Source organism: Tiliqua scincoides, chromosome 7 (assembly GCF_035046505.1).
Source record: "Tiliqua scincoides isolate rTilSci1 chromosome 7, rTilSci1.hap2, whole genome shotgun sequence".
Classification (NCBI taxonomy): Eukaryota; Metazoa; Chordata; class Lepidosauria; order Squamata; family Scincidae; genus Tiliqua; species Tiliqua scincoides.
In genome coordinates, this window is record NC_089827.1 from 69,481,454 (window position 1) to 69,494,182 (window position 12,729).

The 12,729-nt window shown below is 47.3% G+C and overlaps 1 protein-coding gene across 2 annotated transcripts in view; it reads right to left on the minus strand.

Moving 5' to 3' along the window:
* TMTC2 (transmembrane O-mannosyltransferase targeting cadherins 2) overlaps positions 1-9,000 on the minus strand; it is a 211,871-nt gene extending 202,871 nt beyond the window's left edge. For both annotated transcript variants that reach the window (XM_066634177.1, XM_066634175.1), the window contains exon 1: positions 8,917-9,000. In XM_066634177.1, the coding sequence (XP_066490274.1) occupies positions 8,917-8,999 (83 nt within the window). In that variant the 5' untranslated portion in view covers position 9,000. The remainder of the gene's footprint in view (positions 1-8,916) is intronic.
* Positions 9,001-12,729: the final 3,729 nt, after the last annotated feature.

Here is a 12,729-nt window from a genome sequence, read left to right on the forward strand (position 1 = left end):
GACAATATAAAAAAATTAGTGGTGATCGGACAGCAACAAACAAATCAATATCTGCGGGTTCAAGCTAGTTTGGATGCGTTAACTACACAACTAAATGATCTTAGTGTGCAACTCAAAGATGTTATATCCGAATCACATGAGAAAAAACAAAGGATTATGGAAAAAGTACTGGAAATAGGAAAGCAACAAGCAAATCGATATTTACAAATCCAAATTAGCCTGGAAATCTTAATTCAACAGACAAATGAGTCTAATATGCAACAAACAGGAGAGGATCAACAAAAGAGCAAAGAAATGGAAGATCAAAACACTGGAGACAGGACAAAACAAACAACTGGAAGAGACAATGTTAATGGAGATAGCTTAGAAGATAAAGACTCAAAAGTCACCAAACCACAAAGGAGAAGAAATACTTCGACTAATTGATGCAGATTGGATTGATCAAGTGAAGGAAGAAGAAATACTTCAACCAACTGACATAGATTGGAATGATCAGGTGAAGATGACTCATTACGATGTTGATTTAGCAAGAAGGGCGAGTACATCCTGTTAAGAGGAATTCATGTGAAATTTATTAGAAAAAAAGATGGAAAGTTAAAGTCTAGAGAAGAGATTTGGCAGATCTGTGGAGACAAGGGAACAGATAAAAAGAAAGACAGCAATGTGTTAATTTTGTACATTAGAAATTAAAGTTTTTTAGATGTCAATGAGAATTTATATAAGTTTTATAGGTGATATGTAAGATGTATAAAAATTTAGTTAGCTTGATATTAATAGATGTTAGAATTTTAGAGGATAATTTTAATGAATTAGAATTAATTTTAGGTGATATCGTTTTGGATGTTTATGTATATGTTTATGTATTTAGTCATGAGGATATATTAATTTTGGATGTTATAGATAGAGAAATGATATATGTAATTATTAGGTTAATAAAAGTTGTTAGAATTTAATATGTTAGATATTGGACTATGATATTAATTCTTGTGAGGATTTTATATGCTAGATATTGGAAAGACATGAAGATCTCAATGAAAGATGAATTAATAGAGAAAATAATGAATGTGGTGGAAATGGACAGATTTCTAGAGAGCTTGGATCAACAGTGAAACCGATATAGACTGAGTAATGAAAATTATTTTATGCTTGGTTGAAAATAAAGTTGTAGAAGTAAAAGATAGGGTATTTAGATGAATGTATTATCTATATGATATGATATGATAGATAAATGATAAATGATATTAAGAGGCTAACGCAGAAGAGGAACTGGATTAGGAAATATGTAACGATTCATTAGTTATAGTGATGTATGATATCTTGCAACCTCTAATATTGTGTTTATGTATTGTATTATGTGTTATGTGTGTTTGTTATTTTTGTTTTTTGAAAAATAAAAAAAGAAAATTACCTGATTTTCAGAGGCATTTCAATCAATCAACTTAAACTTGGGTTGAATACAAAGTTGTTCTTTGGGATTGGTTCAGTTCACATTGTCGTCTCCAAGAGAAATAAGTTGTGTAAAGAGGTAAAAACTAAATAGGGTGAATGGAACTGTGAATATGGGCCAATTCCCAATGCTTGTCTACATGCATGATACTAGCACGCAGACCTCCACAGATTCTGCCTTCAGGTTATCATGTCTTGCCAAGCTTGTTAATGCACAGGTTCTAGAGTTTGAATTTGGAAACATCAGCATGACATAAACCCTCTGTGTTCCTTCAGACTGGTTCTGTACATGCTGTTGCTGGCAGAAGCAAGTTAAATGCTATTGGTTAAACTGGAAAAACCACATGCTCGTACAAAAGAATTCTGTTTACACTGAAACCTAGTTCCTTCAATGCCATCAGTTGTGTAGGATGACTTTATCACCCAAGGGTAATAAAATACTATGAATTTTAAAGTGCACGACTGAGCAAGTACAAGACAATAATTCAGTGGATAAGCTTGGCCGTATGGGCTCTCAACATCTTGGACACTAACCGTAAAATCCTATGCATATCTATTCAGAAATAAGAATAAGAATAATATAGGTATTTATATACCGCCTTTCTTGGTCTTTATTCAAGGCGGTTTACATAGGCAGGCTATTTAAATCCCCATAGGGATTTTTACAATTGAAAGAAGGTTCTATCTTTCAAGAACCACAACACTCAGATGTTTCTTTCTGATCTGGTTTCACATTCTGGCCTCCATCCTCCCACACTCAGAGCAGATGGAATAACTCGGCTCAGCTTGTCAGCTGCTTCAAGGCCGTACAGTGCCGGTGGCCTCGAACTGGCAACCTTGTGGATGTTATCTTCAGGCAAATGGAGGCTCTACCCTCTAGACCAGATCTCCTGCCCACTGAGGTCCACTGAGAACCCACTCAGAACCACTGAGTTCAATGGCCCTTACTCCAAGGTGAATGGACTCCACAGAGGCAGAGACTCCAAGGTCTTTGCTGATAAAGAGACGCCTGCGTTGGCTCGGTCATGTCGTGAGAATGGATGATGGCCGGATCCCAAAGGATCTCCTCTATGGAGAACTCGTGCAAGGAAAGCGCCCTACAGGTAGACCACAGCTGCGATACAAGGACATCTGCAAGAGGGATCTGAAGGCCTTAGGAGTGGACCTCAACAGGTGGGAAACCCTGGCCTCTGAGCATCCCGCTTGGAGGCAGGCTGTGCAGCATGGCCTTTCCCAGTTTGAAGAGACACTTGACCAACAGTCTGAGGCTAAGAGGCAAAGAAGGAAGGCCCGTAGCCAGGGAGACATACCAGGGACAGACTGCACTTGCTCCCAGTGTGGAAGGGATTGTCACTCCCGAATCAGTCTTTTCAGCCACACTCTTCGCTGTTCCAGAACCACCATGCAGAGTGTGACACCGTAGTCTTTTGAGACTGAAGGTTGCCAACAACTCCAAGGTACATTTGTACAGGATTTCAGTCTAATTTCCCAGTCCTATAAGTAGATTTGCAGCAGCAGGAGACTACCCCGCAGCTGTAAACGAGCTGGCAGGGAAGCACAGAGTGCTCCAACAGCCATTTCCAACTCACTGTCACAAAGCAGCAGCAACATTGTAGGCCCATTGCCATGGCCAGCAGTCTGCACTGGAGCAGGTAAGACACTGAAGGGGCCAACTCATAGGTGGGGAGGAAGAGTAACGGGGGGGGGGAACTGGGAATATGTCGGGGGAGGGTGCATCCAGCGGCAGTAACACCCACCTGATCTTGCTACCATGCTCCTGGGCATTATGGTCTGTTATACTGTTTTTCTATTATGACGCATGTTGTATAGAATGTGTGGGTGAGTGTGTAGAGTGTGATTGTTGGAATTGTAGTATATATTTATGCTTGTATCGCAAAGGTGCATACATTTCGTTGTGCTGTAGCACAATGACAAAGAAGTTACTACTACTATCTTATTTCCTTTTTTCAAAACCTTCAAGCCTCTTTTCTTTCCTTGGACAGATGCCACCAAAATGGCTGGAGTGTGTCCAAGGAGACTCATAGGCAATTGGGCAACCTACCAGGAAGAAAGTGAAAAATATTTTTACATGCTTCTTGCAGGCTGTCCAGTTCCACTCCCACAACATAGCATGCAGTGCAGCTTCCTCTAGTGTGGGGGAAAGTACTGGGGATAACTGGTTATCTGAACATAAAATACTGAACAGCCAGCCAAACAAACAGCACAACTGCAAATCTAGCACGTGAGAAAGTAAAAAGGCAGCTTTGCAAGTATGGCAGTCTAACCTCAACACATTTCAGGACCCACAACAAACAACACAATCACCTTTGACCAGTCCTATAATAGTGCTATCCTTTGCCTGTTAGAAGTAAGTCCCATTGTGTTCAATGATACTTAGGCTCCAATCCTTCGCACACTTACCTGGGAATAAGTCCAGTTGACTATAATGGGACTTACTTCCGAGTAAACATGCATAGGATTGGGCTCCTATTCCCAAGAAATGGTGCACAGGACTGTATCCTAAGAGAATCTGGAAACATCAGAACTTAAGAAAGAAACACAGTAGACACAGCACTGCAGACAAAATCCATATGCATTTTCAAACACTATAGTAAGAGCTGGGAGAGGTTCTATCCTGTCTCTCTAACACTTCTTTGACCTGGCAGCATTTAAGAGTTTCAGCTACCAGTCTGATCCTAAGGATACAAACCTCTGTTCTCTTTCCTTACTATCATGCCTTCAAAGATTCTTCCCACAATATTATATATGAATAACAGGTATGCAGATATTTTCAAACCACTTATTAAACTCAAGAATGAATTCACTTCATCAAACTTAAAATGAGATTTGGTCTCACAACAGAGCAATGAAGTGTTTTCACACAGTAAGTAACTTTATTCTATGCCCATCCTTCACATTGATTTCCATTACTTTTTATCATTAAGAAATTGATTTCCCTGTAAAAAGGTTTTTATGACACCACTTAATCTTAGCCAACCTACTAAAATACCGAAAGCAATTACAGGCACTTTTTATATAGTAATCTGGATCACTGTATCAAGAAGAAAAACAGCCTAAATTAATGTCACACTTGATAGTAGAGGAACCCAAAGAATTTGGCATTGCTCTTGAAATTATAAACAGTTTCAAAGTTTAAATGCACAATCTTGATTCAGTTAAAGCTAAAAGCATGATCCAGATTTGACCTGGGAAGCAGCAAACCAACCTACAGCTCCTAGTCAGTTCACATTTCCCAGGGCTACATTTCAAGGTTCCTGATCAGCAAAATTCTGTGACTGTAGTTAAAATATTTTAATTTGGAATCTTTCACTTTTGGGAATAGATTAGTGGTGGCAAACTGAAGAAGCATTTACTAGCTTGCAGTTTTCATTTCTCTTTCCTCCCAGCAGTAATTGGAAATGCTCTAATTAACTGACCTATTCCACAGGATAGTCAATAATTTCATTTCACACATGCCAATTGATTTTGGAAATCCAAGAAGTTTTTATGTGTTTACTTTTTAAATAAGTTAAACAAACCTGTACTTTAAGAAGTTATTTAATTAGGATAACCTTAATACTCAGCAGATACCCGCGTGATTATTTTTCCATCATTTTAGTGATACCCTGCAATTAATGGCCACTAACATTCTCTAATGGTATTAAGGCACAATTATATCCAGACCAACAAAGAGCTTGACCTTTATATACAGGATATTAAGCAATATTATGAACTACAGTCCAACTTTAGCCAATTTCAAGTGGTAAACAGCAGTAAATCCTCAATTTATGTCCTAAAGCAACCTAGTGTCTCCCCTTGATAATTCAATAAGCAGAACTGGAAAAAAATACCCAGATTCCTAGGTGTCATCAGTTTTTGTACCCCATATAAATGTTCACAAGCTTATTTACAACATGTTTTGTTTGGACCATACTAGCACCCTCAGAACATTTGTGACTTGGGATGTCACATTGAGATAAAGTGAGAGATTACAGTCTTCAGAATCGCAGTACAATTCAGCCTGTTGAGAACGTAGTAACGTAAAGGAAGGCAGAACTGCTAATGTACCATTTGGAAGAGCCACAGTCTACTCAAGTTGGACTTTTTAGACACTGTGGTGTCAAATTACTCCCATATATGAGAATTCAAGGAGCGTCCCATCAGTACAAAGCCACTCTGCTGAAAGGCAATTCACCCTAACCCAGGGGATCCATTCACTTTCCACACTGAGAGGGTCTGATGAAAAGCTGTCAAAGTAAATCTATGCTCACTTTTTGGATGGTTTAGCGTCAATGGAGCATACAAACACCCCAGGATGGCTCATAAGCTCAGCCAAGCGTGAGGTTCTCCCTAATATATTTTAATTATGCATCTGTTTTAATTGTAATCAGATTAAGTCACCGGAAAAAGGCACAAATTGGAATTTTCTCTAATTGCTAATATAGCTTTTCAGCAGTTTCTTGACACTAGGGAAGGTAAAAACATCAGTATAAATGTGACACTTTCTAGTGATCAATGCCTTTTCTTCAATAATGCAGTTCAGGTATCATTAGCTGCCCAAATTCACCCAAATGCAAGAGACACATTCAAGCCCTGTTTGGGGGGGGGGGGGTTCATTTTGGCTAATTAGCATAAAGGAATGTTGAACATACAGACCTTGGAGGACAATGCAAAGGCTTTCAGAAAAAGCTGTTCTGCAGATCCCTGGAGCACAATGTGCACACACAAACATGCAAGCATTTGAGCCACAGCCCCTCTGATTTCCAAGTAAGTACTGCCCCTGTGAGTAAAGTTAAAGCAGACGCTCCCATTCCAGGGTTTGATTTCAATCAGAACTCAAAAGAGTTTTTACTCTAGAACGCAATTTTCTAATGCCAGAGAGTTATAGATTTTGAGAATTGTAAAGAAGAGCACTTGCAAAGTGCCTTTCCCTAGATGCTCAGTTACCAGGGAAGTCTTAAAGGCTACCATGGGATTTAGAGAGCCCAATTCCCAATCCAGCTTGAGTTGGCATCTTTGCTAAAAGAAAAATGAAAACTAAGGACATTTTCCTTCCCATTATACCCTGACTACCTCCTGAGCGCACTAGTTTATGGAAATGACAAGTGCTCCATAAACAAACATTAAGTGAAAGAAGATAGAGCCATCTTACCCCCCCCCCCCCAAAAAGTGAAGTTTTCTGTTGGTGGAAAGTAGAAGAGTCTTTTCCTCCCCAAACATGATAATGAACTGCTTCTAGGCTGCAGCTTAAAAAAACAAAACAAAACTATACATGTTTCCAAAAGACAGAACACACACATGTTCACAAAATCAGAGCATAATAAAACTTGTCCACTCAGAAATAAGTCCCAAGGTCTTCAATGGGGCTTACTCTCAGGAAAATTTGCATAAGAATACAGCCTTAGAGCCCAATCCTAGACATGTCTACTCAGAAGGAAATCCCATTATAGTCAGTAGGGGCTTACTCTCAGGACAGTTTGGATAGGATTGCACCCTTAGTCCCTAGAAAGCAGAGATGTGTGTTTCACAAAAATTACTTATTTGCAAAGTAAGATCAGAGGCAAAAAAACGGGAAACAAGAGGTGAGTTCGGAAAAAGCTTCGCCTGCTCAGCTCCCCACCTGTTCCCCTGTTTCTGGCCAGCAAGGCTGCGCTTCCTAGTTCCAGCAAAACTAACTTGACAGCAGAGGCAGTTTTCAGAACTGTGGGTATTCCCTCTGCCTCCACTGTATTGACAGGGAAGTAATGAGGGAGCCAGGTGGGGGACTGGCAGTCCAATCCTTTGCCTGTCTACTAAGAAGTAGACTCCACCAACTTCAATGAAACTTGCTTCCAGGAACATGTGTGTATAGGATCACAGCCCAAGGCTACAATCCTGTCCACACTTTCCTGGGAGCAAATCCCTTTGAACATAATGCAACTTACTTCTGAGCAGAAATGCATAGGATTGTGCTGTAAGACGGCAACCCTATGCACACTTTCATAGAATCACAGAGTTGGAAGGGACCTAAAAGTTCATCTAGTCCAACCCCCTGCCTGTAGCAGGAAATCCTCTTCGAGCAGTGATTCTCAGCCAGTAGTATGAGTACCACCAGTGGTATCTGAGGTGCAGCCTGGTGATACTCTTGAGACCCAGAGACACCTGGTGCCTGGCAGCAAGACCAGGAACATGACACAACAAACAATGGTAGGAGGTTCAGCTCAGTGGCAGAGCTCCAAAGCAAGCTTTTCCACTCTCAAAAGAGCCCGTCTGTGCACCATGAGACTTTTATTGGTGTTTGTTGTGTGGGATTTGGCTTCCCAACACAGAAGTAACTGCTGAAGATATCATCACCAATTACACCCAGTGGTACTTCGAATAGGTGGGCCATGTGAAGTAGTACAGTGGAGGACAAATGTTGAGAAACATTGTTCTAGAGCATCTCATGACAGTAAGCCCCACTAAAGACAATGGGACTTTCTTCTGAGTAGACAAGCATAGGATTGGGCCCTAACTCCCTGAAGTGTGAAGATCGGAAGGGTGGGGGAAGGATACGGATCAGAGAAATCCCTTCCTCAAGGGATGAGAGGCAGGTGAGGGGAGATTCCAAAGGGGGATGATAGATGTTCACAGGAGGAAAGCCAGGGCATCCCCACAGCCCACAGGAGAATGACACTGCACCTTGTGTGGTGTCCCCAACCCAAGTCCTCTTTTTCCCTCCTGCAAAAAAATGTGGCACCTGAAGGCAGAAGGTGCTGTGCAGCTGCTTGGAGCCCAATCTGCTGCATGTCTACTCAGAAGTAAGTCCCAATGTAGTCAATGGGGCTTACTTTAAACTGAGTGTGGATGGGATTATAGAGCCCTGCTTACTAGAATGCAAAGGAACTCCTATGCCTGTCTACTCAGAAACAAGCCCTGTTATAGCTAATGCGACTTACTCCCAGGAAAGTGTGGAAAGAACTGCAGAGCCCTACTTCCTGCAATGCAAAAGGACCTAGAGCCCACTTCTAAGTGCATGTCTACTCAGAAGTAAGCCCCATTATAGCCAATGGGGCTTGCTCCCAGCGAAGTGTGGATGGGATTGTAGAGTTCCTACTTCCTAGAATGCAAAGGAACCTTAGAGCCCAAAGCTATGTGCCTGTCTACTCAGAAGTAAGTCCCATTCTAGTCAATGCGGCTTACTCCCAGGAAAGTGTGATAGAATTATAGAGCCGTGCAGTGCGTATCTACTCAGAAGTAAGTCCCACTGTAGCCAGTGGGGCTTACTCCCCAGCTAAGTGTGGATGGGATTGCAGAGTCCTGCTTCCTGGAATGCAAAGGAACTCCTCTGCCTGTCTACTCAAAAACAAATCCTGTTTTAGCCAATGGGGCTTACTCCCAGGTAAGCGTAGATCGGATCGCAGAGCCCTACTTCCTCGAATGCGAGTCCGAGCCCGCGCCTGTCTACGCAGGAGTAAGCCCCGCTCCAGCCCACGGGGCTTGCCCGCCTACCTGTCGTCGTAGCAGAAGTCGGCGCCGAGGGTGTTGAGATACAGGACGAGCCCCAGGGCGCCGCTCAGCAACTCCGCGAGCATCTCTCCGGCGCTCTCGCCTTGCTCTCCTCCGCCGGCGCCCCGAGCATCCGCCGCGCTCCACTTGCCCCGCTGCGCACCGGCTCGCTGGCTCCGCGTCCCCCGTGCGCTCTCCCTCCAGCACCGCTTCTCCAGCCCCGCGGCGGCGGCAGCAGAGGAGGCTCGCTTATTGTTCTGCGCGCTCCGCTCGCTCGCTTGCTCGCTGCCTCTAACCCATGGCTGGCCCCGCAGAGCGCAGCTGCTGCCCGGCTGGAGAGCCTCCGTGCGCCCTGCCCGCCTCCTCGCCGCCGCCCCGAGCCCCCTCGCAGCTGAACTGAACGAGCCCCTGCGAGAGCGCCCGCGTGGGGCTCTCCAAGCACCCACCGCGCCTGCGTGCCCTCGCCCCCCACCCCTCTCCTCGCCCCGCCCAGCCTCCCCGCCTCTTTCTCCTCCCCTCTCTACATCTCCAGCCCCGCTGCCCGGCTCGCTCAGTCCCGCCTGCGTCGCGGCTGGCTGGCTGGCGCGCGCTCTCTCCAGCCCTCCGCCTTTCCAAAGGGAACCCATGGAAACCGATGGGTTGCTGCCTGCTGGAAGGGCGCCCAGGGCTGGGAGGGGGGAGAAGAGGGTCAAGTGCAGGGAGGGGGGACACCGGCTGGAAGCTGCCTGAGCCTGGCACAGGCTGGCCACTGGCTCTTCCCGCCCTCTCCACCTCTCTCTCTCTCTCTCACACACACACACACACACACACACACACCACTGACTCTTCCCCCCCTACACTCACACACAAAGCCTGGCCACTGGCTCTTCCCCCCCCCCCGTCTCTCACACACACACCACTGACTCTTTCCCCCCCACCTACACACACACACAGAGGCTGGCCACTGACTCCCCTTTCTACACACACAGAGCCTGGCCACTGGCTCTTTCCCCCCTCTCTCTGTTCTCTCACACACACACCACTGACTCTTCCCCCCTTCTACACACACTGGCCACTGACTCCCCCCTCTACACACACAGCCTGGCCACTGGCTCTTCCCCCCCCACACACACACCACTGACTCTTCTCCCCCTAAACACACACACACACAGAGGCTGGCCACTGACTCCCCCTTCTACACACACACACACACACACCACTGACTCTTTTCCCCCCCTCTACACACACACACAGGCTGGCCACTGACTCCCCCTTCTACACACACACACACACACACACACACACACACACACAGAGCCTGGCCACTGACTCCCTCTTCTACACACACACACACACACACACACACAGCCTGGCCACTGGCTCTTCCCCCCCCCCCACACACACACCACTGACTCTTCTCCCCCTAAGCACACACACACACAGAGGCTGGCCACTGACTCCCCCTTCTACACACACACACACACACACAGCCTGGCCACTGACTCTTTCCCCCCTCTCTCTGTCTCTCACACACACACCACTGACTCTTCCCCCCCCTCTACACACACACACAGGCTGGCCACTGACTCCCCCTTCTACACACACACACACACACAGCCTGGCCACTGACTCCCCCTTCTACACACACAGCCTGGCCACTGGCTCTTCCCCCCCCCCACACACACACACACCACTGACTCCCCCTTCTACACACACACACAGCCTGGCCACTGACTCTTTCCCCCCTCTCTCTGTCTCTCACACACACACCACTGACTCTTCCCCCCCCCCTCTACACACACACACAGGCTGGCCACTGACTCCCCCTTCTACACACACACACACACACACACACACACAGCCTGGCCACTGACTCCCCCTTCTACACACACAGCCTGGCCACTGGCTCTTCCCCCCCCCACACACACACACACCACTGACTCTTCTCCCCCTACACACACACACACACACACACAGAGACTGGCCACTGACTCCCCCTTCTACACACACACACACACACACACACACAGCCTGGCCACTGGCTCTTCCCCCCTCTCTCTGTCTCTCTCACACACACACCACTGACTCTTCCCCCCTTCTACACACACAGACACACTGGCCACTGACTCCCCCCTCTACACACACAGCCTGGCCACTGGCTCTTTCCCCCCTCCACTCTCTCTGTCTCTCACACACACACCACTGACTCTTTCCCCCCCTCTACACACACACACACACAGGCTGGCCACTGACTCCCCCTTCTACACACACACACACACACAGCCTGGCCACTGGCTCTTCCCCCCCCCACACACACACCACTGACTCTTCTCCCCCTAAACACACACACACACACACACACACAGAGGCTGGCCACTGACTCCCCCTTCTACACACACACACACACACACACACACACACACACACACAGCCTGGCCACTGGCTCTTTCCCCCCTCTCTCTGTCTCTCACACACACACCACTGACTCTTTCCCCTTCTACACACACACTGGCCACTGACTCCCCCCTCTACACACACAGCCTGGCCACTGGCTCTTTCCCCCCTCCACTCTCTCTGTCTCTCACACACACACCACTGACTCTTTCCCCCCCCTCTACACACACACACACACAGGCTGGCCACTGACTCCCCCTTCTACACACACACACAGCCTGGCCACTGGCTCTTCCCCCCCCCCACACACACACCACTGACTCTTCTCCCCCTAAACACACACACACACACACACAGAGGCTGGCCACTGACTCCCCCTTCTACACACACACACACACACACACACACACACAGCCTGGCCACTGGCTCTTTCCCCCCTCTCTCTGTCTCTCACACACACACCACTGACTCTTTCCCCTTCTACACACACACTGGCCACTGACTCCCCCCTCTACACACACAGCCTGGCCACTGGCTCTTTCCCCCCTCCACTCTCTCTGTCTCTCACACACACACCACTGACTCTTTCCCCCCCCTCTACACACACACACACACACAGGCTGGCCACTGACTCCCCCTTCTACACACACACACACACACAGCCTGGCCACTGGCTCTTCCCCCCCCCCCACACACACACCACTGACTCTTCTCCCCCTAAACACACACACACACACACAGAGGCTGGCCACTGACTCCCCCTTCTACACACACACACACACACACACACACACACACACACACACACACAGCCTGGCCACTGGCTCTTTCCCCCCTCTCTCTGTCTCTCACACACACACCACTGACTCTTTCCCCTTCTACACACACACTGGCCACTGACTCCCCCCTCTACACACACAGCCTGGCCACTGGCTCTTCCCCCCCCCCACACACACACACCACTGACTCTTCTCCCCCTACACACACACACACACACACACACACACACAGAGACTGGCCACTGACTCCCCCTTCTACACACACACACACACACACACACAGCCTGGCCACTGGCTCTTTCCCCCCTCTCTCTGTCTCTCACACACACACCACTGACTCTTTCCCCTTCTACACACACACTGGCCACTGACTCCCCCCTCTACACACACAGCCTGGCCACTGGCTCTTTCCCCCCTCCACTCTCTCTGTCTCTCACACACACACCACTGACTCTTTCCCCCCCTCTACACACACACACACACACAGCCTGGCCACTGGCTCTTCCCCCCCCACACACACACCACTGACTCTTCTCCCCCTAAACACACACACACACACACAGAGGCTGGCCACTGACTCCCCCTTCTACACACACACACACACACACACACACAGCCTGGCCACTGGCTCTTTCCCCCCTCTCTCTGTCTCTCACACACACAC